Raw genomic sequence first — 25,361 nt, forward strand, 5'->3', positions numbered from 1 at the left:
ACAGCATTTTCAACAAATGGTGGTGGTTCAACTGGTAGTCAACATGTAAAATAATGCAAATCAATTCATTCTTATCTAGTGTACAAAGCTCAAGTCCAAGTGTATTAAGGTTCTCCACATAAAACCAGATACACTGATACTAATAGAAGATAAAATGGAGAAGAGCCTTGAGCTTATGAGCACAGGGGAAAAATTCAAGAACAGAACACAATGGCTTATGCTGTAAGATCAACAATAGATAAGTAGGACCTCATGAAATTCCAAAGCTTCTGTAAGGCAAAGGACACCGTCAATAGAACAAAATTGCAACCAACAGACTGGGAAAAGATCTTTATCAATCCTACATCAGATAGAGAGATAATGTGCAATAGATACAATGAAATCAAGAAGGTAGAATCCCGAGAATCAAGTAACACTCTTAAAAATGGGGTACAGAGCTAAACAAAGAATTTTCAACTGAGGAATATCAAAAGGCAGAGAAGCACCTAAAGAAATTTTCAACATCTTTAGTCATCAATCAAAACAACCCGGAGATTACATCTCACACCAGTCAGAATGGCTAAGATCAAAGCCCTAAGTGCAGCAGAGGCTGGAGTAGATGTGAAGAAAGAGGATCACTCCTCTATTGTTGGTGGGATTGTAAGCTGGTACAACCACTCTGGAAATCAGTCTGGCCATTCCCCAGAAAATTAGAAATAGTATTACCTAAGAAACCAGCTATACCACTCTGTGCATATACCCAAAAGATATTCCAACATATTACAAGGACACATGATCCACTATATTCATAGCAGCTTTATTTATAATAGCCAGAATCTAGAAAGAACCCACATGTCCTTCAACTGAAGAATAGATACACAAAATATGGTACATTTACACAATGGAGAACTACTCAGCTATTAAAAATAATGGCTTCTTGAAATTCTTAGGCAAATTGATGGAACTAGAAAATATCATCCTGAGTGAGGTAACCCAGTCACAAAACAACATACAGTACTCAGTAAGAAGGGGATATTAAGGGTAAAAAGTTCAAAATACCCATAATACAACTTATAGACCTTATGAAGCTGAAGATGAAGGAAGACCAAAATGGGGATATTTCAGTACTATTTAGAAGGGGGACCCAAATAGTTACTGGAGTTAGAGGGTGGGCAGACTTGTGATGAAGTAAGGAGGGGGAGAGGAAAGGGAGAGGAAGAATCAGGTATGAGAGGAGACTGGAGTGATGTGGAGAGAGTCAGGAATTTGAACAGAAGTATGTAGCAATGGGACGATGGTGAACTAGATGTAGCTAACAGAAAGTCCCAGATTCCAGGAAAGCAAGAGGCTTCCTGTATCAAAGGGGATGACATTAGCTGAAATATGCAGCAAAGGGGAGACAGAACCTGTAGAGACCATATCCAGACTTTAGGTACATCCCGCAGTTGAGTGATGGGGTCACCCACCCTTCTCAAAAATGTTAAACCTGAATTGCTCCTGTCTAAAGGAAATAACGGATAAAGATCGGAGCAGAGACTGAAGGAAAGGCCATGCAGAGACTACACCACCTCTGGAACCAACTAACAGCCAACTAACCCAATCACTGCTGTTGCCATGAAGTGCTTGCTGACAGGAGCCTGATATGGACGTCTCCTGAGAGGCTTTGCTAGAACTTTACTGATACATATTCGGATCCTTGCAGCCAACAGTCAGACTGAGCACAAGGACCCCATAGGTGGAGATAGGGAAAGGACTGAAGAAGTGGAAGGGGTGTGCAACCCCATCTGAACAACAACATCAACCAACCAGCCTCCCAAGAGCCCCCCACCAAAGAGTACACATGGAGGGATCCATGGCTCTAGCTGCATATGGAGTAGAGGATGGTCTTATCTGGCATCAATGGGATAGGATACTTTTTGGTTCTATCAAGGGTTGATTCACCAGGGCAGGGGAATGCTAGGGCAGTGAGGCAGGAGTGGGTGGTTGTGAGGGGAGCACCCTCATAGATGTAGGAGAGGAAAGGTAGGACAGGTGGTTTACAGAGGGGAAACCAAGAAGGGGGATAACACTTGAAATGTAAATAAATAAAATAACCAATAAAAATTAAAAATAAACAAGCAGAAATATGTGATCAATTATAATTATACATAAAAATTTTAAAAAAAATTGTGAATTTTCCTTATCTGCTTCATCTGGTATTCATGTTTCATGCATCTGTTTGCCTGCTACTTTCTTTCTTTCTTTCTTTCTTTCTTTCTTTTTTTCTTTCTTTCTTTCTTTCTTTCTTTCTTTCTTTCTTTCTTTTCTTTCTTTCTTCCTTTCTTCCTTTCTTCCTTTCTTCCTTTCTTCCTTTCTTTCTACCTTCCTTGCTTTCTTCCTTGCTTTCTTGCTTTCTATATTCTACTGGTGTTTGAATAGCCAATGAAATCTAAGCATCTACCCTAACTAGTGATGCTCCCAGAGTGAAACAGAAAAGAAGACTAGTAACTAAGTTTCTTTTCCCCAGCTGTTTTCTGTAGGAACTAATTGCTAGAAGAAAGGAGATTTTGTATCCTGAATAGCAAGGCAGAGATAAATTTCCAGTCATTAGCCTTTGTCCTTATTTACCATTATTATGATCCTTGCTGCTTGCCTCGGTTTACTGCAATGTCCAACATGGTCTTTAACTGCCTTACACAGCAAAGTCTCTTTAACAGAGGGTGGACAGGATTGTTGAAAGCTTACTACTATTAACTTGAAGAAGAGTCAGTTGGTTTTGGAGTGCTAAAAGAACACTAATCAAGTTCATGAGACAGGATATGTACTGCATGTAAAGAAGGTAACTTTATATCAATTATTTAATTATAAAAAGTAGTGTTGGTTCAAATGCTGGACATCTATCCATTTACAGTCCAATCATATTTTGTAAGCTTTCTGATCTCCAATTTTTGCAAGGCTGTTCTTTCAGAGATTTTGCAGATATTGTTAATTTTGAGAGTCTTCAGTCTGTGCCAAGTTGTGCTTCTCATTCCTGAATAGGCTTTAGGAGGAAGAGTACTTGTGGCCTGATGAGCCTACTGCACTGCTCCTACCATTACCTGAGCTGCATCACAGCTTCTTTTCTAAATCAACTGTATATGTTTAATGAAAGGTGATGGATGAAAGTCTTCAAGTGTGTTGTCCCTATCAGTATGGGATACCATATGTGGTATATGTATATGTATACCACATATGCTGGGAGGAAATTACTGACTTTCACCATGAAATCCTCAATGATTTTCCTATGCTTTTTATCTATTATGTTCTACATGAAATTTTATCAGGCTTTAAAGTCTCCTATAAGTTCAGTGGTATTATGACATTTGATAATTCTGTGAAAATGTCCTTAGCATGACAGCTGTCACATTCTTCTTTGTGTGAACCTAACAGACCCTCTTGTCTACCTCATTCTCTATATATACTATGTTGATTGTGTAAACTTTATCTTTATATTTGGTTTTCTGTAAGAAACTTATAAACAGCGTTGTAACCTGGGCACCGAGCACCTTATCTACACCCAAACTGCTTGGTGATGCCAATATTTTGCTATCAGTCCCTGATCACTATGCAAATCATAACTGGAGACAGTAAAGTGTTCTCAGTGTCTCCTGTGACTCAGTCATCCAGACTGAAGTCCTTGTATTGCCTCATGCCATGTAGGAGGGAGGGGTCATAGTATTTCTCCAGTTCTGTGGGATCAATGTTGTCCCATATGTTCCCATGTTCCATAGCCTCTGAAGTCACTGTCTTAGTTAGGGTTTCTGTTCCTGCACAAACATCATGACCAAGAAAAAAGTTGAAGAGTAATGGGTTTATTTATCTTACAGTTCTGTATTGTTGTTCATCACCAAAGAAAGTCAGGACTGTAACTCAAGCAGTTTAGAAATCAAGAGCTAATACAGAGGCCATGGAGGGATGTTACTTACTAGATTGTTTCCCCTAGCTTTCTCAGCTTGTTTTCTTATAGAACCCAATACTATCAGCTCAGGGATGGCACCACCTACAGGGGGACTTCCCCTCTTGAACATTGAGAAAAGGCCTTACAGCTGGATCTCATGGCAGTTTTTTCTCAACTGAAGCTCTTTTCTCTGTGATAACTCCAGCTTGGGTCGAGCTGACCCCCAAAACCAGCCAGTAAAACCAGATTCTAATGAACTCACTTTTATTTTAAAATTTTCCCAATTTTCAGTAGTTCAGAGAGAGACTAATCCATATATATCATGATTTCTTTGCCTGTCCCATCATGATACTGAAAAGGATGCTTGATTTGGTTATGCTATTGTTCTTTTTTTTTTTAAGTCACAAGAATTTTATTTATTGTAGCAAACACTTTTATGGTATTTGAGAGAACTCAAAATTTCTTTGATCAGGTTCAAATCTCTACAATTAAATTCGGCAGATAAGGTCTTTATTTAAAAAAAAAATCCAAACCACCAAAAGGAACACTTTATGTAAGATCCAGCTATGAAAAGGGAAGCCATGATGGAATGAAAAAGACAAGCAGGCAAGAGCCAAGGAGCATCAGCAAGCGTCTGCCAGGCTGGGCCTCCTATTATTACTGTTCACCCCCAACAGGTCTGATGAAATGAAGATGATTCTGCAAGACCTACTGGGAGGTTAAAGGCAATTATTGACAGTGTTGAAATATTTTTATAAATAACGTCAACAAAAATATCCCACACTTTCAGTTTTGCTTCAACCTGGTTCTTGGTAGCATGCCGATTTCTTGTCTGGATGGATATTATATCAGACCTCCTTCTGCGTCAGGATCCAGTCTACCACACTTATGACTAAGCGATATCATTTGTGCTCTGCAAGAAGGAGAAGGAGGGAACCCAAACACGGTCACTCAAGTCCCCATCTCTGCCAATCACTGCCGCTCACCCGGCAGCTACCGTGCTTTGGTATCCAACATTTTTGAAGTGTCATTTTCTAATACCATTCTACGTCAGTATCTTCTTAGGTCATTAGGAAAATCTCAGCTCTGCAAACGCTGGGAGGGACAGCTGCTTCGTTGAATTAGTTTTTGTTCTGCAGAGAGCTGCTCCAGGGAGAGTCATGTCTTACCCGTATGTCCAGATCCTGAAAGAAACTATTATTTTCTGTGGAAAGACAGAAAGACCAGGCTTTATTGCTCTATGTAGTCTTGGCTGGCCTGGAACTCACTATGTAGAACAGGCTGGCCTTGGACTCACAGAGCTCCTCCTGCCGCGGCCTCTAGAGTAGCTACCTCCTGCAAACACAACCACCCCTCAGTATGGCACAGCCGAAGGTCCTCAGAGCTCATCGAACATGATGTTCACTTTGGGCGGGCTGCACTCCTTACTAGTTTGGCAGCTCTGAAGAATGTCCCGGTAGTGGGTCTTGAGCTCCTCATACAACCTGACAGGTCTCTGCGAGTGAGCCAGGGGCAGCACCTTCTCATTCAGCAGCGGCTGTATCTGGAATTGTTCTTCGGGGCTCTGCGCGTTGTCACAGTGGTAAAGCACGAAGATTAGGTTTGAGACGTAAGGTACGATGTGACCACTTCGGAACTTGTGGTTAACTTGCTCCTCGAAATTGTAAGCGGTCAGAGGCTCCTTGTCCTTGAAGTAGCCCATGAGGGAGAGGAGCGGCAGGAGCGTCTCCGCGTGTCGAAACTGGAGGATGACTGGAGAGGAGACCAGCTGAGACCTTTGCTTCTGCTCCACTGCTTTGTCCAGGTGTAGAAAAATGTCCTGAAATAGGTTGCAGCTGGACCGATGTTAATGGTGTAGCCATAACTTGGTTTCCAGTACTGTTTCAGGTCGTTTAAGTATTCCAGAACCCTTGCATCATCTACGTCAAACACATCAAACCAGGGAGAATGGACACCTTTAATTGCCAGGCCAAATGAACAGGTGAAAAAAGCTACCTGAATTAAGTCTGTATTTAAACTGTTCACTGGAACTTGCAGAGTAGCTGCAACTTTTTGTAAGACCTTCTGCATTTCTGGTCCAGTTTTGAAAGCTTCTACATGATAAAGAGCCGTCGCGTTTCTTTCCACATCAGTTAAGAACTTCTCACAATGATCGAAGAACCTCATTAGTTTATCATTAATTCTTGGAGGGTCACACTCCATATCTGAGACGTCGGGAGGTGGCAGTCCTGGGTGGTAATGCTGCCACAACCCCTGGAGGAAGGCGGCGCTGCTGTCCACACAGCGGTGCTTGAAGCTGGTGATCAGCCGCAGGTGGTCGTAGTTCTCCCGGCTGAAGAGGTCTGGGAAGAGGGCAGCCAGACGCAGGGCCAGCTGTCGCATGTCCTGCCGCCCCTTCTCCACCAGCTGCCCGTCCATCCAGTCACCATATCACAGCGGCCATTCGGCCAGCGCGGCGGCCACTTGGCTCCCGCCATCCCGGGACTCGCGGGTCTGCAGCAGCCCCTGCAGCTGCTTCAGCTTGCGGATCTGCTTGGTGGTAGGGTAGCGGGTGCCGTGACGGATGAGGGCGACCAGCTGCACCGGGGTGCAGGTCCCCGCCAGCAGCTCCGGGTCCCGCCGCGGCGCCACCGGATCGACCAGCAGCCAGGGATTGGCATCTTCGTAGCGTGTCTTCGTGCCGAAGAAGGGGCTGAGCACCGAAGCCACCGGGTCGCCGCGCCCTGGGGATACCAAGGCCGGGAGGTGGCTGCGCGCTATGCTATTGTTCTTATTCCTTCTCATTTGAATACTTTTTGACAATGGGTTGTAAGTTTTCATTCCAAAAGAGGGCACCTAAGCAAAGTTCTAACTTGTTCCCTCCTTCCAAATTTGTGAAATTATAAGCTGACATCTTCTCAAACATGACCCCCAACCATTTTTATTTCAAATGAGGGACTAGTGTTGTGGACAGTAGAATCCTTGTCTGTTTCATTTTTTTTATTTTTGTTGTTGGTTTTCTCTTATTTGATCCTACACTCCTTTGGGACAATTCTTGGTAGGAACGCAAACAACCTTCCTTTCCATGTTTTATCATCTAGAGTAAAGGAATGTGACTACTTAATAGTTGTTTCTTATGATTTTGTGTGCTATGTTTTTCTTGCAGTTATTGCACTAGATAGTGAATGACTCATGCATCTGAAGTGAATCTCCATACTAACTGAAACAATCAACATTCACCAATGAGGCATTCCACTTGATGCTATCTGAAGAAAGATTTCCACACTATGAACACCCTTCTGAATGAATGACATATTCTGAGATGTCTCATCTTCCTTGCATGATTCATAACTCATCATAGAAGTGATGTATCTGACATTACTGAAAAGAGGGTCTTCATTTCATATCACATGGAAAAATGTATAGATATCGAGTTTAACCTGCACAGATGCATTATGTACAGATTGATCAGGCCCTCATTGTCTATTGTTAAAAGGAGATAATGATTCCTCTGCAAGCAATTCTCCATAGGAAAAGAAATTCTAACTTCATCAGAGGGCACATGAGAGACCAATGAGTCCATCTAAATCTACTTTGGTAAACCAAAGAGTTTACTTGGTATTGCTCACATGATTATAGGTAAGATTTTACTGACTTGAGATTGGATGCTCAAAAATTAGGTATCTATATTGCTATATATTTTTTTGTAATGTGGATATTGACACATAAGTTTCATCTTACAACTCCCTCATAAAGTTGAGGGAATAGGGATTGTTAATGTGGTTCCAATTTAATCGATATAAAGGCTACACCAGCTTTAAAAACTGCTTTGTCAGAAGCTTCACCAGCAAAACCAGAAAATATAGGAATAAAAAATGTTAAAGGTATTCAGAAACAGTCACTCCCAATTGCCTATGTGATGGACATATGGTATCCATTTGAGGACATCTAGAGTAAGTAGATGGGCTCTTATGAAAGAGAAGTTTGGCAAAAGTGTACATGAGTTTGCCATTTTAACTTTTTTGGCATATAAACATTGTATATAACAATAAATTTCTTTAAGAAATTTTCATGTAGACATATCACAAGAATTTACTATTGTGTCACTCTCCAAAAGTCGCATTTTTCTCCCTGTACTTTGTGTTCCCTTTACATCCTAGACAATCTTGTTTTCACAATAATATAAACCATTTTATCAATTTACTCATATTTATATAAATTCTCTAATCTACAAAGTGAAGAAATATGGTATCTATAGTTCTGCATTATATCAGTGAAAATATTAATTTTCTGTTTCATTTGCCTCATGCCATAAAAATTGCAATTCTATTACTTATAGATGAATTAAACACCATCATGCATGCATACCATATTCTCATGGACACTTTTCTACTTTGGTGTTCACAGACATCATTTACTCTTCCATGGCCACTATGAATTGAGGTATGTCAATCTTTTACAGCAAGCATAGAGGAATGGTTTGTATTTCTTAAAAGATTTTCTCTGGAGTATCTCTGTCAGAAGCATCCAACAAAATACCATCCAGGTAATGAAAACTAATGGATTGAAGAAATTATCTACAAATTATTTCCAGTTGTTATTGCCCAAAATATTTACATAGATTTGGGCTATTTAACATTTCCAGTAAAAGAAGATTCCCCTGATATTTTTTTACGTGATAAGCATTGCTATAACTATGTGCAATAAACAAAATCGTTTTCTATCCTACTCACTAAAAGGGATTATTAAAAAGCAGTCTTCTAAGCCACAGCAGCAGCGGTCGCCATCTTGGTCCGGGACGCGCCGTACTTAGGAAATTAGTCTGAACAGGTGAGAGGGTGCGCCAGAGAACCTGACAGCTTCTGGAAGAGTCAGAAGCACAAAGCCGCTGAGGCAGCACCCTTTGTGGGCAGGGGACACCTGGCCACAGTCCGGACCGGAGGACAGGTGCCCGCCCGGCTGGGGAGGCGCCCTAAGCCACAGCAGCAGTGGTCGCCATCTTGGTCCGGGACCCGCCGAACTTAGGAAATTAGTCTGCTTAGGTGAGAGTCTGTACCACAGAAGGTGACAGCTTCTGGGAACTGCCAAAGCAACACAGTGTCTGAGAAAGGTCCTGTTTTGGGCCTGCTTCTTCGGCCAGGAGGAGGTCCAAATACAAGATATCTGCGCACCTTCCCTGTAAGAGAGCTTGCCAGCAGAGAGTGCTCAGAGCACTGAAACTCAGAGGAGAGAATCTGTCTCCCAGGTCTGCTGATAGACGGTAACAGAATCACCAGAAGAACAATCTCTAAACAGAGTCAACTATAACTACTAACTCCAGAGATTACCAGATGGCGAAAGGTAAACGAAGGAATCTTACTAACAGGAACCAAGACCACTCACCATCATCAGAACCCAGCACACCCACTTCGCCCAGTCCAGGGAACCCTAACACACCTGAGAACCTAGACCTAGATTTAAAAGCATATCTCATGATGATGGTAGAGGACATCAAGAAGGACTTTAATAAATCACTTAAAGAAATACAGGAGAACACTGCTAAAGAGTTATAAGTCCTTAAAGAAAAACAGGAAAACACAATCAAACAGGTAGAAGTCCTTACAGAAAAAGAGGAAAAAACATACAAACAGGTGATGGAAATGAACAAAACCATACTAGACCTAAAAAGGGAAGTAGACACAGTAAAGAAAACTCAAAGCGAAGCAACACTAGAGATAGAATCCCTAGGAAAGAAATCTGGAACCATAGATTTGAGCATCAGCAACAGAATACAAGAGATGGAAGAGAGAATCTCAGGTGCAGAAGATTCCATAGAGAACATCGGCACAACAATCAAAGAAAATGGAAAATGCAAAAAGATCCTAACGCAAAATATCCAGGAAATCCAGGACACAATAAGAAGACCAAACTTACGGATAATAGGAGTGGATGAGAATGAAGATTTTCAACTAAAAGGTCCAGCAAACATCTTCAACAAAATTATTGAAGAAAACTTCCCAAATCTAAAGAATGAGATGTCTATGAACATACAAGAAGCCTACAGACCTCCAAATAGACTGGACCAGAAAAGAAATTCCTCCCGACACATAATAATCAGAACATCAAATGCACTAAATAAAGATAGAATACTAAAAGCAGTAAGGGAAAAAGGTCAAGTAACATATAAAGGCAAGCCTATCAGAATTACACCAGATTTTTCACCAGAGACTATGAAAGCCAGAAGAGCCTGGACAGATGTTATACAGACACTAAGAGAACACAAACTGCAGCCCAGGCTACTATACCCAGCCAAACTCTCAATTATCATAGATGGAGAAACCAAAGTATTCCACGACAAAACCAAATTCACACATTATCTGTCCACGAATCCAGCCCTTCAAAGGATAATAACAGAAAAAAACCAATACAAGAACGGGAACAACGCCCTAGAAAAAAAAAGAAGGTAATCCCTCAACAAACCTAAAAGAAGACAGCCACAAGAACAGAATGCCAACTTTAACAACAAAAATAACAGGAAGTAACAATTACTTTTCCTTAATATCTCTTAACATCAATGGTCTCAACTCGCCAATAAAAAGACATAGACTAACAAACTTGCTACACAAACAAGACCCAACATTTTGCTGCTTACAGGAAACTCATCTCAGAGAAAAAGATAGACACTACCTCAGAATGAAAGGCTGGAAAACAATTTTCCAAGCAAATGGTATGAAGAAACAAGCAGGAGTAGTCATCCTAATATTTGATAAGATTGACTTCCAACCCAAAGTCATCAAAAAAGACAAGGAGGGACACTTCATTCTCATCAAAGGTAAAATCCTCCAAGAGGAACTCTCAATTCTGAATATCTATGCTCCAAATACAAGAGCAGCCACGTTCACTAAAGAAACTTTAGTAAAGCTCAAAGCACACATTGCACCTCACACAATAATAGTGGGAGACTTCAACACACCACTTTCACCAATGGACAGATCCTGGAAACAGAAACTAAACAGGGACACACTGAAACTAACAGAAGTGATGAAACAAATGGATCTGACAGATATCTACAGAACATTTTATCCTAAAACAAAAGGATATACCTTCTTCTCAGCACCTCATGGTACCTTCTCCAAAATTGACCACATAATAGGTCACAAATCAGGCCTCAACAGATTCAAAAATATTGAAATTGTCCCATGTATCCTATCAGATCATCATGCACTAAGGCTGATCTTCAATAACAAAATAAATAACAGAAAGCCAACATTCACGTGGAAACTGAACAACACTCTTCTCAATGATACCTTGGTCAAGGAAGGAATAAAGAAAGAAATTAAAGACTTTTTAGAGTTTAATGAAAATGAAGCCACAACGTACCCAAACCTTTGGGACACAATGAAAGCATTTCTAAGAGGGAAACTCATAGCTCTGAGTGCCTCCAAGAAAAAACGGGAGAGAGCACATACTAGCAGCTTGACAACACATCTAAAAGCTCTAGAAAAAAAGGAAGCAAATTCACCCAAGAGGAGTAGACGGCAGGAAATAATCAAACTCAGGGGTGAAATCAACCAAGTGGAAACAAGAAAAACTATTCAAAGAATTAACCAAACGAGGAGTTGGTTCTTTGAGAAAATCAACAAGATATATAAACCCTTAGCTAGACTCACTAGAGGGCACAGGGTCAAAATCCTAATTAACAAAATCAGAAATGAAAAGGGAGACATGACAACAGATCCTGAAGAAATCCAAAACACCATCAGATCCTTCTACAAAAGGCTATACTCAACAAAACTGGAAAACCTGGACGAAATGGACAAATTTCTGGACAGATACCAGGTACCAAAGTTGAATCAGGATCAAGTTGACCTTCTAAACAGTCCCATATCCCCTAAAGAAATAGAAGCAGTTATTAATAGTCTCCCAGCCAAAAAAAGCCCAGGACCAGACGGGTTTAGTGCAGAGTTCTACCAGACCTTCAAAGAAGATCTAACTCCAGTTCTGCACAAACTTTTTCACAAGATAGAAGTAGAAGGTACTCTACCCAACTCATTTTATGAAGCCACTATTACTCTGATACCTAAACCACAGAAAGATCCAACAAAGATAGAAAACTTCAGACCAATTTCTCTTATGAACATCGATGCAAAAATCCTTAATAAAATTCTCGCTAACCGAATCCAAGAACACATTAAAGCAATCATCCATCCTGACCAAGTAGGTTTTATTCCAGGGATGCAGGGATGGTTTAATATACGAAAATCCATCAATGTAATCCATTATATAAACAAACTCAAAGACAAAAACCACATGATCATCTCGTTAGATGCAGAAAAAGCATTTGACAAGATCCAACACCCAGTCATGATAAAAGTTCTGGAAAGATCAGGATTTCAAGGCCAATACCTAAACATGATAAAAGCAATCTACAGCAAACCAGTAGCCAACATCAAAGTAAATGGAGAGAAGCTGGAAGCAATCCCACTAAAATCAGGGACTAGACAAGGCTGACCACTTTCTCCCTACCTTTTCAACATAGTACTTGAAGTATTAGCCAGAGAAATTCGACAACAAAAGGAGATCAAGGGGATACAAATTGGAAAAGAGGAAGTCAAAATATCACTTTTTGCAGATGATATGATAGTATATATAAGTGACCCTAAAAATTCCAACAGAGAACTCCTAAACCTGATAAACAGCTTCGGTGAAGTAGCTGGATATAAAATTAACTCAAACAAGTCAATGGCCTTTCTCTACACAAAGAATAAACAGGCTGAGAAAGAAATTAGGGAAACAACACCCTTCTCAATAGCCACAAATAATATAAAATATCTTGGCGTGACTCTAACGAAGGAAGTGAAAGATCTGTATGATAAAAACTTCAAGTCCCTGAAGAAAGAAATTAAAGAAGATCTCAGAAGATGGAAAGATCTCCCATGCTCATGGATTGGCAGGATCAACATTGTAAAAATGGCTATCTTGCCAAAAGCAATCTACAGATTCAATGCAATCCCCATCAAAATTCCAACTCAATTCTTCAACGAATTAGAAGGAGCAATTTGCAAATTCATCTGGAATAACAAAAAACCGAGGATAGCTAAAACTCTTCTCAAAGATAAAAGAACCTCTGGTGGAATCACCATGCCTGACCTAAAGCTTTACTACAGAGCAATTGTGATAAAAACTGCATGGTACTGGTATAGAGACAGACAAGTGGACCAATGGAATAGAATTGAAGACCCAGAAATGAACCCACACACCTATGGTCACTTGATCTTTGACAAGGGAGCCAAAACCATCCAGTGGAAGAACGACAGCATTTTCAACAATTGGTGCTGGCACAACTGGTTGTTATCATGTTGAAGAATGCGAATCGATCCATACTTATCTCCTTGTACTAAGGTCAAATCTAAGTGGATCAAGGAACTCCACATAAAACCAGAGACACTGAAACTTATAGAGGAGAAAGTGGGGAAAAGCCTTGAAGATATGGGCACAGGGGAAAAATTCCTGAACAGAACAGCAATGGCCTGTGCTGTAAGATCGAGAATTGACAAATGGGACCTAATGAAACTCCAAAGTTTCTGCAAGGCAAAAGACACTGTCAATAAGACAAAAAGACCACCAACGGACTGGGAAAGGATCTTTACCTATCCTAAATCAGATAGGGGACTAATATCCAACATATATAAAGAACTCAAGAAGGTGGACCTCAGAAAATCAAATAACCCCCTTAAAAAATGGGGCTCAGAACTGAACAAAGAATTCTCACCTGAGGAATACCGAATGGCAGAGAAGCACCTGAAAAAATGGTCAACATCTTTAATCATCAGGGAAATGCAAATCAAAACAACCCTGAGATTCCACCTCACACCAGTGAGAATGGCTAAGATCAAAAATTCAGGTGACAGCAGATGCTGGCGTGGATGTGGAGAAAGAGGAACACTCCTCCATTGTTGGTGGGATTGCAGGCTTGTACAACCACTCTGGAAATCAGTCTGGCGGTTCCTCAGAAAATTGGACAAAGTACTACCGGAGGATCCAGCAATACCTCTCCTGGGCATATATCCAGAAGAAGCCCCAACTGGTAAGAAGGACACATGCTCCACTATGTTCATAGCAGCCTTATTTATAATAGCCAGAACCTGGAAAGAACCCAGATGCCCCTCAACAGAAGAATGGATACAGAAAATGTGGTACATCTACACAATGGAGTACTACTCAGCTATTAAAAAGAATGAATTTATGAAATTCCTAGCCAAATGGATGGACCTGGAGAGCATCATCCTGAGTGAGGTAACACATTCACAAAGGAACTCACACAATATGTACTCACTGATAAGTGGATATTAGCCCAAAACCTAGGATACCCACGATATAAGATACAATTTCCTAAACACATGAAACTCAAGAAAAATGAAGACTGAAGTGTGGACACTATGCCCCCTCCTTAGAAGTGGGAACAAAACACCCATGGAAGGAGTTACAGAAACAAAGTTTGGAGCTGAGATGAAAGGATGGACCATATAGAGACTGCCATATCCAGGGATCCACCCCATAATCAGCATCCAAATGCTGACACCATTGCACACACTAGCAAGATTTTACTGAAAGGACCCAGATGTAGCTGTCTCTTGTGAGACTATGCCGGGGCCTAGCAAACACAGAAGTGGATGCTCACAGTCAGCTAATGGATGGATCACAGGGCTCCCAATGGAGGAGCTAGAGAAAGTACCCAAGAAGCTAAAGGGATCTTCAACCCTATAGGTGGAACAACATTATGAACCAACCAGTACCCCTGAGCTCTTGACTCTAGCTGCATATGTATCAAAAGATGGCCTAGTCGGCCATCACTGGAAAGAGAGGCCCATTGGACACGCAAACTTTATATGCCCCAGTACAGGGGAACGCCAGGGCCGAAAAGGGGGAGTGGGTGGGTAGGGGAGTGGGGGTGGGTGGGTATGGGGGACTTTTGGTATAGCATTGGAAATGTAAATGAGCTAAATACCTAATAAAAAATGGAAAAAAAAATAAAATAAAATAAATTTCAAAAAAAAAAAAAAAAAGCAGTCTTTTAAATCAACTACTATCAATGACTTATATAATAAAGAATGTAATGAATACCATGGCTGTAATGGACACATTCATTGAATTATACAATCCTTCGCTCTAACATCAGTTACCACTATCAACGTTTCTATTTCTTTTTAAATAACAAATGCATGGGATTTCCATGGTCTGGCAGACTCCTCTGTATATTTGGCCTCTAGTTGAAATTGTACCAGATGGTCAAGCTCCTATACTATTTCCTCTGTCAAGGTATTTCAATTTTGCCTATTTCTTTTGGCATTTCAGCCATGGCTCCTCCTTTAACCTTGGAAACTCTTTTCCTGTTATCTAATGTGTTTGTATGTCTGGGGTATTTTTGATGGCATATATCAATATCATCTGGAGCATCCAGCATTTCATCCTAAATTTCACCACTTACTAACTCTTGGATCACAGGAACATTAACCTGGAAACACTTGTCTTGGTAAAGGTCCCTTCCCCATAAATGTATGGACATATCATTGACATAACTTTTGCATTTGATTTTCTGGTCCCAAACATTAAACTTACCACATACTTTGTTTTGTCTCTGATAACATTTCCCTTCCTAAAAACTGGGTACAAATCTTTTAATGTTGCCATTATGAATTCCAAGATTTCTATTATTTTTACTGGAGTAGTTCTGCCCTAGACCTAGAGATACAGTAGTAGTAATCATACTAACTGCACTAAATTTTATCTGAATAAAATTTAATTATAAAACCCATATCCTGGGTTTAATTTCCCTTTGAAATCTTCATTGACCATACCTGAATTCACACTGGAACTTTGAACAGTTGGTTGAGTTATTTCAAACAGCATCTCTCTTGTCTCTGTGGGTAAAAGATCAAAATTCTGAGTTAATTTATAACATTGAGTTTGAGGGATAGAGTAAGGTGCTTATCTATTACCAATTCTGGAGCCACACTGTCTGCAGTAACATGCATTAGATTTACATTATTTTATTAAAGTGTTCCAGCCTTCTTATTCTTTCCTGGCTGAGAAGAAACAAATAACCTCTACATTTTGTTGTGTGGACTTCAGCTAGGTCCAGATTTTATTTTCCGATGTCAAGAAAGGTCAAAGTTATCTCTCTGGGACCAATACTCATTGATCCATTATTACCATTGCCTCAACAAATGAACATACCCAGAAGAGTATGCTTTTTTGCTGTTTCATACCTAGGAAAGCCATTGCCCTTGAAGGTGCTTTTTTCACAATTTTGTTGCAAATGACCAAATTTCCCACAATAAAAACACCAGAAATTTTGAAACTGGAAACCTATAGCAGCTTGTTCACAATACCGTTCCCTATGACTGTGTTTCCTACAATTGAATCACTAGGCATGTAGACATCAAAGACTTCTAGTTATAGGATGATCTAGTGTATAGGCATGATACATATTACAACCAGTATTAGTTATATCCCTCTCCACTCCTCTATAGGTGATACCTGGGCCTCTAATTGTCTAAGAACTTGTTTTTCACAAGTTATTCTCATTTTCAAACAACAAGGTCCCTATCGAAACCTGCCTTCTATCTAGTTCTCATATCATTTTCCTCCATGCTGAGGCCAGTATTAGAATCCCCTCTTTGGGTACAGTCGTGTTTTTGTTTGTTTGTTTGTTTGTTTTTTCCTTTTTCCTTCTTTGGGAAACTACTGTGAGCTAGCTCTGCCACTGAGACTGAGCTTTCTTTGCTCTCCCTTTTCTGGTGCTCATTTCTTCCCAGGTTATTTCAAAAGAAGCTATTCTCCCCAGGTCCATAGAAATCTCATAACTCTTTCATACAAGAGGGAGTAGAGTGACCCCGTTTGTTTTCACATTTCAGATATCATTTGCTTCTCAGACCCCACTACTTCCAATCAAAAATTTTACAACTGCTTAGTCATTCTTCCAACCATTTTTCAGAAAAGGAATGAGAAATCAGAAAAAAACAATGCCTCTGGGAATAAAGCAGAGAATATCCTAGCAATAGCAGTCACAATCAATTCTTTCTGATGTCTTGTAAAAACAAAACAAAAGAAATTGTGGACCACTTCTTTCCTGCCATTTTCCAAAAGGGATTTGACCTCAAATATCCCATTCTTTTTAGCCCCATATTGTGGTGCCTGTTGTAGCTGGTCTTTGTTCCTTTGTGGGTTCTACTTTCTTCCAACTTCACTCACATTCTATATCTTCCTTTTCTCTGTTTTTTTCTCCTTTGTGAGTTATAACTTCTTTCATTCTCCTCCGCCCCTCTTTCATCCATTCAGCCCCCAAATACTACATAGAAGAAAAATTAAAAATGGAGATAGCAAAGAAAAAAATCTGAGTCTAATTTCTTTTCTTCTTTTTTGTTCTTTAAGCATGGTTACCAACAAACTGCATCCAAACTGTGAACAACCAACGACAACCAAAACCACCACTCAAACCCTAGAATTTCTATGCCCTCTGAAAAGTCCCCCTAACTGTTAATGTCACACAATTGCTGAACCTATTTGCAGCTTACAAAATCATTCCCCTCCTAGAGCACAGGGTAAATCATAGTCAGGTGCTGTGGAAAACATGAAGCATCACAACAATCGCTTACTGAGGATAAAAACAAATCTTGTTTTTATCACATATATACATTTGTTAAAGAAGCCAAAATCTAAAATTCTCACTATGTTCAGCTTACACATAACTTCCATGAATGATCTTTTTACCAGGTATTTTTTATTGATTGTATAAACAATAATTGGAATGAGAATCACATTACCTCATTGCAAACATTTTTTTTAAATCTGGGATAAGTTTCTCCTTCATAGGAAATGAGTATAAACATATTAAAAGGGCCATTCTGAGTTCCAAGATTTCTGTGAAATCATACTTCCATAAGCTCCTATTGCCACCAAGCCTCCTATTTTGATACCTTTTACTTTCAACCTTAATTTTGGCCTCTGATTATTAACAGCCAAAATTAACATATTTTCCTGTACTTCCATACAGTCCTTTTCTTTCTCCTGGAATTGATTTACCCTAGAGCTAGGGATTCAGTAGCAGCTAGGAAATTCTCCAAACTGTATTAAATTGTATCTCTAGCTGTTCACTGACCATGGGTTTAATTTTTCTTTTGAAATATTCATTGATCATACCTGTATTCACACTGGAACTTTGAAGATCTGATTGAATTATTTGAAACAGCAACTCTGTCCCTGTGGGCAAAAGACCATAAGTTTAATAAGTTATTTTTTTTTTTTACAATGAGGTTTTTTTGTTTTTGTTTTTGTTTTTGTTTTTTTTTTGGTGGGGGGTATAGAAGAAGATGTTTATCTATTGTCAAGTCTAGAACAGAACTACCTGCAGTAGCATGCATTAGATTTGCATTACTTCCTTGAGGTATTTCTGACTGCTTATTCTTTCCTGGCTATCAAGAGGCAAAAGGACTGGACTTTTTTGCTGTTTGACCTTGATTTAGGTCACCATCACATTTTCTAGTGACAGAAAGAGGCCCAGGGTTTCTCTCTTGGGCCTACACTCTTTTTTTTTCCCCCAATGGTAGTTCTTGCCTCATCAAGTGGACACATCCAGAATAGTATCAGAGATCTCTAGGTGCAGGATGACTTAGTATAATAGTAAGATACTAATTAGTACCAATATCAGTGGTCTATATCTCCACTCCTCCATAGGTGGTACCTGGGCCTTTAATGGTCTAAGAACTCAATTTTCATAATTGATTCCCATTTTCAAATACCAAGGTCCCTATAACAGCCTGTCTTACATCTGTTTTTCATGATTTTGTTCATACCTGAGATGAATATTTGTTTAAAATTAGTGAAAGTTTCTCCATGGTTTGTATAATTTTTTAAAATGAGGTAGAAATTTTGTGGGTCCTAAACTTTTCCCCCAAGATCTAATGCAAAGTACATTGTAGTTTCTATTTTAGCATGATCAAATTGACTCTAACTTTGTATATCAGAGTACTACCCTTCACATAGCAACTATTCTCTGAGTATCTTCATTACACTTGTTCTGCTTCCTTGTTCAATATTTCTGGCTTTGTACATTTGCCATGTTAACCATGGCACATATAAATTGACCTCTAATACTGCTGTTTCTAATACTTTCTAATATAATTCTATTTTGAGTAATCCAGTAATGTACAATTTATTTCAATTAAGTTAAGTCTACTCGATAGTAAATCAGGCCTCGTTTTAAAACCTTAGATGTAGCCCTTCTATATCATGCAATCCTATTTCATCATAACTTTGCTCCACACCATCAACAGTCACATTGTATACAACTACTGTGAAATTTGTTGGTGATCTGGTAACCTCAGGATGATCCTTCTCTAACTCTGTTGACTTGGTTTGGTGTGATTTTAACTTTTGCTTTACAAATAGGCTTTTATATCAGGTTTTATTCCTTTTTTCAGTATTCTCCAAGCCACATCCTTCCAGCACAGTTCCTTTTCCTTTTTCCAAATATGGGAACCTCTTGTAAGCTATACCAATCACCAAAGCAAAGCCTTTGCTCTCTTTTTTTAGTTCTTCATTTTTCAAGTAAGTCCCAACAGCAAGGAGAATTTCTCCAATTTCATAGAAAATTCTGCGATCCTTTCAGAAAAAAAAAATATATAGTGTGATCCCATTTGTTTTCCTATTTCAGGCATCTTTTGCATCTCAGACCACTCTGAAAATTTACACTTGCAAATTTTCCAACTGCTCAGTCACTTTTTCAATTCACTTTTGAAACAGAACATATGGGGAGCAAAATAAAAAGCAGAAATCTCGCCCCTGGAGCAAAGGAGAACATATCCCAACAGCAAATGCAATATATGCTTTCTTTCATTTTATACACATATAAATACATCTGTCTTTTCCTGCCATGTTCCCTTGGCATTTTATCTCAAATTTTCCCTTGTGCCTAGCCCTGTATTTTGGTGCCTCTTGGAGCTGTTCTTTCCTCTTTAATGGGTTCTCCTTTCTTCTAACCTCTCAAATTTTCAACGCCTTTCTGTAGCTGGTCTTTTCTCCTTTGTGGTTTATCTTTCTTCCTTCTTCCTCAACCTGTCTTCTATCAATTCATCCCCTAATACTAGATAGGAAAAAAATAAGTAAAAAGTGGAGCAAGCAATGAAAATAAAACTCTAAATTTAATTTCTTTTCTTTTTTTTCTCTTTAAGCCTGATTACTCATAAACTGCAACTAAATCCTGAACAACCAACAGACAACAAAAACCATGACTCTGAATGCTTGAATTTTTATGCACTCTGAAACGTCCTCACAACAATAAATGTCACACATTCACAGAACCTCGTTACAGGTGACACATTATACACCTGCTAGAAAATGGGCCAAATCATAGCCAGCTTTTGTATACAATGTGATGCAGTCCAACATCCCTAAACTCTGGATAATACAAATTACACATTCTTATTGCAATTTTTGTTGGATAAAGAAACCAAAATTACAATATACTCACTATACTGTGTTAAACATGGAGACAAGTTCCATGACAGACCTTCCTAGCAGATATTTTTCATTATTTCATAGACAATACTAGGAATAAAAATTATGAGCTTTCTAAGTGGTGTGTTCTATCTAATCATTTTAATTTTCCTTTGCTTAATAAGTATTATGAGTCTTTTTATCTTTTTTTTACATTTTTATCAGATATTCTATTTTAGTTACATTTGAAATGTTATCTGCTTATCTGGTTTTTCAACTGAAAATCCCTTCCCCAATCTCCTCCCCCTGCTCACCAACCCACCCACTCCACCTTTTTGTCCTGGGCATTCCCCTACATTGAGGCATAGAGCCTTAACAGGATGAAGGGCCTCTCCTCCAATTGATGACTGACTAGGCCATCCTCTGGTACATATGAACCTGGAGCCATGAATCCCACCATGTGTACTCTTTGGTTGGTGGTTTAGTCCCTGGGAGCTCTGGGAGTACTGGTTAGTTCATATTGTTGTTCATCCTGTGGGTGTGCAAACATTTTCAGCTCCTTGGTCCTTTCTCTAGATCCTTCATTGGTGATCCTGTGCTCAGTCCAATGGTAGGCTGCAGGCATCCACAACTGTATTTGTCAGGCACTGATAGAGCCTCTCAAGAGACAGCTATAGTATGCTTCTGTCAGCAAGCACTTGTTGGAATCCACAATATTGTCTGTGATTGATGAATGTATATGGAATGGATTCCCAGGTGGGGCAGTCTCTAGGTGGTCATTCCTTCAGTCTCTGTTCCACACTTTCTTTCTGTAACTCCTTCCTTGGGTATTTTGCTTCCCCTTCTAAGAAGGATCAAAGCATTCACACTTTGGTCTTCCTTGTTGAGTTTCATGTTGTTTGTAAATTGTATCTTGAGTATTCCAAGCTTCTTGGTTAATATCCACTTATCAGTGAGTGCATACCATGCATGTTCTTTTGTGGTTGGGTTACCTCACTCAGGATGATATTTTCTAGTTCCATCCATTTGCCAAAGACTTTCATGATGTTATTGTTTTTAATAGCTGAATAGTACTCCATTGTATAAATGTACGACATTTTCTTTATCCATTCTTCTGTTGAGAGAAATCTGGGTTCTTTCCAGCTTCTGGCTATTATAAATAAGGCTGCTAGAACATAGTGGAACATGTGTCCTTATTACCAGGTAGAACATCTTCTGGGTATATGCACAGGAGAGTTATTGCTGGATGCTCAGGTAGTACTATGTCCAATTTTCTGAGGAAATGCCAAAGTGATTTACAGAATAGTTGTACCAACTTGCAATCCCATCAGCAATGGAGGAATATTACTTTACTCTAACATCTGCTGTCACCTGAGTTTTTGATCTTAGCCTTTCTGACTGGTGTAAGTTGGAATCTCAGGCTTGTTTTTAATCTGCATTTACCTGATGACTAAGGATGTTGAACATTTCTTTAGGTGCTTCTCAGTCATTTGGTATTCCTCAGTTGAGAATTATTTGTTTAGATCTGTATCTGTTTTTAGTAGGTTTATTTGGTTCTCTGGAGCCTAACTTCATGAGTTCTTTGTATATATTGGACATTAGCCCTCTATCAGAAGTAGGATTGTTAAAGATCTTTTCTCAGTCTGTTGGATGCCATTTTGCTCTTTTAACGGTGTCCTTTGCCTTACAGAAGCTTTGAAATTTTATGCGGTACCATTGGTCAGTTCTTGCTTACAGCACAAGCTATTGGCATCTGTTCAGGAAATTTTCCACTGTGCCCATGTGCTCAAGGCTCTTTCCCACTTTCTTTTCTATTCATTTCAGTGTCTCTGACTTTATGTGGAGGTCCTTGATCCACTTGGACTTGAACAATGTACAAGGAGATAAGAATGGATCTATTTGCATTCTTCTAGATGGTAACTGCCAGTTGAAAAAGCACCTTTTGTTGAAAATGCTATCTTTTTTTCCACTTGACAGTTTTAGAGCCTTTGTCAAAGATCAAGTGATCATATTTATATGAGTTTATTTCTGAGTCTTCAATTCTATTCCACTGATATATCTGCCTGTCACTGTACCAATACCATGCAGTTTTTATCACAGTTGCTCTGTAGTACAGCTTGAGGTCAGGCATTGTGATTCCACCAGAGGTTCTTTTATTGTTGAGAACAGTTTTTGATATCCTAGGATTTTTGTTATTCCATTTTTGTTATGAATTTGAAAATTGCCCTTTCTAACACTGTGAAAAATTGAGCTGAAATTTTGATGGGAATTACATTGAATCTCTGGATTGCTTTTGGCAAGATGGTCATTTTTAGTATATTAATCCTGCCAATCTACGAGCATGGGAGACCTTCTGAGATCTTCGAATTCTTTCTTCAGAGACTTGAAGTGCTTATCATACAGATCTTTCACTTCCTTAGTTACTGTTATGCCAAGGTATATTATATTATTTCTGACTATTGTGAAGGGTGTTGTTACCTAATTTCTTTCTCAACCTGTTTATCCTGTGTGTAGTGGAAGGCCACTGATTTGTTTAATTTTATATCCAGCAACATTGCTGAAGTTGTTTATCAGGTTTAGGAGTTTTCTAGTGGAATTTTTGGGGTCACAGATGTATACTACCATGTCATCTGCAAATAGTGATATTTTGACTACTTCTTTTCCAATTCATATCCCTTTGATCAGTTCTTCTCTAATTGCTTTGGCTAGCACTTCAAGTACTATATTGAATAGGTAGGGAGAAAGTAGGCTGCCTTGTCTAGTTCCTGAGTTTAGTGATTGCTTCAAGTTTGCTTCAAGTTTTTCTCCCTTTTGTTTGATGTAAGCTATGGCTTGCCATATATTGCTTTTATTATGTTTAGGGCCTTGAATTTTTGATCTTTCCAAGACTTTTATCATGAATGGGTGTTGGATTTTGTCAAATGCTTTCTCAGCATCTAATAAGATGGTCGTGTGTTTTTTTTTCCCTTTGAGTTTGTTTATATAGTGTATTATGATGATGGATTTCCATATAGTGAACCATCCCTGCATCCCTGAGATGAAGCCTACTTGACCATGATGGATGATCTTTTTGATGTGTTCTTAGATTCAGTTTGAAAGAATTTTATTGAGTATTTTTGCATAGATATTCATGAGGGAAATTGGTTGTAAGTTGTCTTTCTTTGCTGGGTCTTTGAGTGGTTTAAGTATCAGAGTAAATGTGGCTTCATAGAATGAAATGGGTAGCATACCTTCTGTTTTTGTTTTCAGTAATTGTTTGAGGAGTACTGGTATTAGGTCTTCTTTGAAGGTCTGAAAGAACTCTGCATTAAACCCAACCTGTCCTTAAAAGATTGTTACTTGCTATTGTTTTTGTTGTTAGAGGTAGAATTATGCTTTTTTGGTTATCTTATTTTCGGCTGGAGCCTGTTCCTCCTGTTGATCTCTAAGCCTGTGTCAGCACTCCGGGAAGACCAGCTCTCTCCTGAGGGAACATGTGTACAAGGGCTCTGGAACAGCCCAAACTCTGAGTGCAGATGGTGACTGGAAAGATCCTGTCCCAGTTGCTCTAGTGTTCTTGCACCCTGTGTGCTCCTTGTTGACCAGCTCCAGAGAGTTATTGCAGAGAAAGTGTCTATCTCAGCTCTGAGCCCAGGAGTAAAAGTACTCCTGGGAGAATATGGCTCTGCTGGTGGGACCATACACAGCAGGATGTGGATCAGCCTCAGCTCAGGGGTGCAGATAATGGACCAGAAAAATCCTGACGCAGCTGCCCCACTGTACCTGTGTTCCACTTATTTCTGGCTGACACTGGTCCTTGCAGTTATTGGAGGGAAAGTGGCTATCTCACCTCTGAGCCTGGGAGTGAATATGCTCCTGGGAGAAAAGGTCTTTCCTGGCAAGACCCGTTCCCAGCGGGCTGTGGAAATGTATTATGAGTCTTACATCAGTCCTTAGAAAGTAATGTTTCTTCTTAAAGGAAAGAACTGAACAAAACTACTAACCACTTAATTTGCTTCTTATATGAATTAGATGAAATTTTATAACAATATCTTTACATTGATGATAGTTAATGTCTATCATTTAATGGTTGATAATTAAATCTCACTTAAAAAATTGTTATTGTCAGGAGCTGAGTCTTTTGTGAATCGATTCTTCACAGTGAATGCCAGAGATATATTTCACTCTGAATTCTAGTAGTAGATGTACTCTATGGCTAGAAACACACGTGTTTTAAATACAATTATATGGGCACTCGAGCTGTTTATTCAAACCATGTTGGTTTACATTATATCTTCTGGAACTATGATAGCCAGCATAGAGCAAGGGAGTCCCGAGCTATATTCTACCCTGAGTTTTGTTTTTTTTATAATGTAGACTAAGAGTACAGTGTCTTTAGTTTTAAGGACGTATCATCTAGTTTGGAAATATTCAAGAACAGTAGAACTATCCTAGGTGGTTTATGAAGATTTAGGGCTCCAATGAACTCAGAGGTTTTCTATAGTGCTAATTTCCTCAAGGCATTGAATATTTGGGATAATTTTCTTCTGGATCCTCTCAAGTAATTTTTTTTTCTATATGATGGTTTACAAAAAAATAACCCCAACTGTTGTTCTCATGCTGCTTTTTCAAAAATATACAACAATTAAGAATTAACCTTATGTCAGAAGTTATTGAGCAAAATCTTGCGGGCATATGCAATACTTTCTGGGTTTGGTGGCTGATTATGGGATGGATTCCTGGGTGGAGTAGTCTCTGGATAGTCCATCCTTTCATCTTAGCTCCAAACTTTGTCTCTGTAACTCCTTTCATGGGTATTTTGTTTCTTATTCTAAGGAGGAATAGGCTATGCCAGTGCCTGACAAATACAGAAGTGGATACTCACAGTCATCCATAAGATGGAACACGGGACCCCCAATGGAGAAGCTAGAAAAAGCACCCAAGGAGCTAAAGGGGTCTGTAACACTAAAGGTGGAACAACACTATGAACTAACCAATACCCCCAGAGCTCATGTCTCTAGCTGCATATGTA

General features: G+C 39.3%; 1 protein-coding gene and 1 pseudogene across 1 annotated transcript in view; both read right to left on the minus strand.

The window, feature by feature from the left end:
- The window catches only part of Skint6 (selection and upkeep of intraepithelial T cells 6), a 482,358-nt gene that overhangs the window by 168,576 nt on the left and 288,421 nt on the right, over positions 1 to 25,361 (minus strand). The window contains exons 24-25 of the mRNA NM_001103199.1: positions 18,056 to 18,115; positions 15,712 to 15,774 (exon numbers count right to left, since the gene is read on the minus strand). Coding sequence (NP_001096669.1) covers positions 15,712 to 15,774; positions 18,056 to 18,115 — 123 coding nt within the window. The remainder of the gene's footprint in view (positions 1 to 15,711; positions 15,775 to 18,055; positions 18,116 to 25,361) is intronic.
- Gm12818 (predicted gene 12818) lies at positions 5,077 to 6,652 on the minus strand (annotated as a pseudogene).

The sequence above is a fragment of the Mus musculus genome, chromosome 4, assembly GCF_000001635.26.
Source record: "Mus musculus strain C57BL/6J chromosome 4, GRCm38.p6 C57BL/6J".
Lineage (NCBI taxonomy): Eukaryota > Metazoa > Chordata > Mammalia > Rodentia > Muridae > Mus > Mus musculus.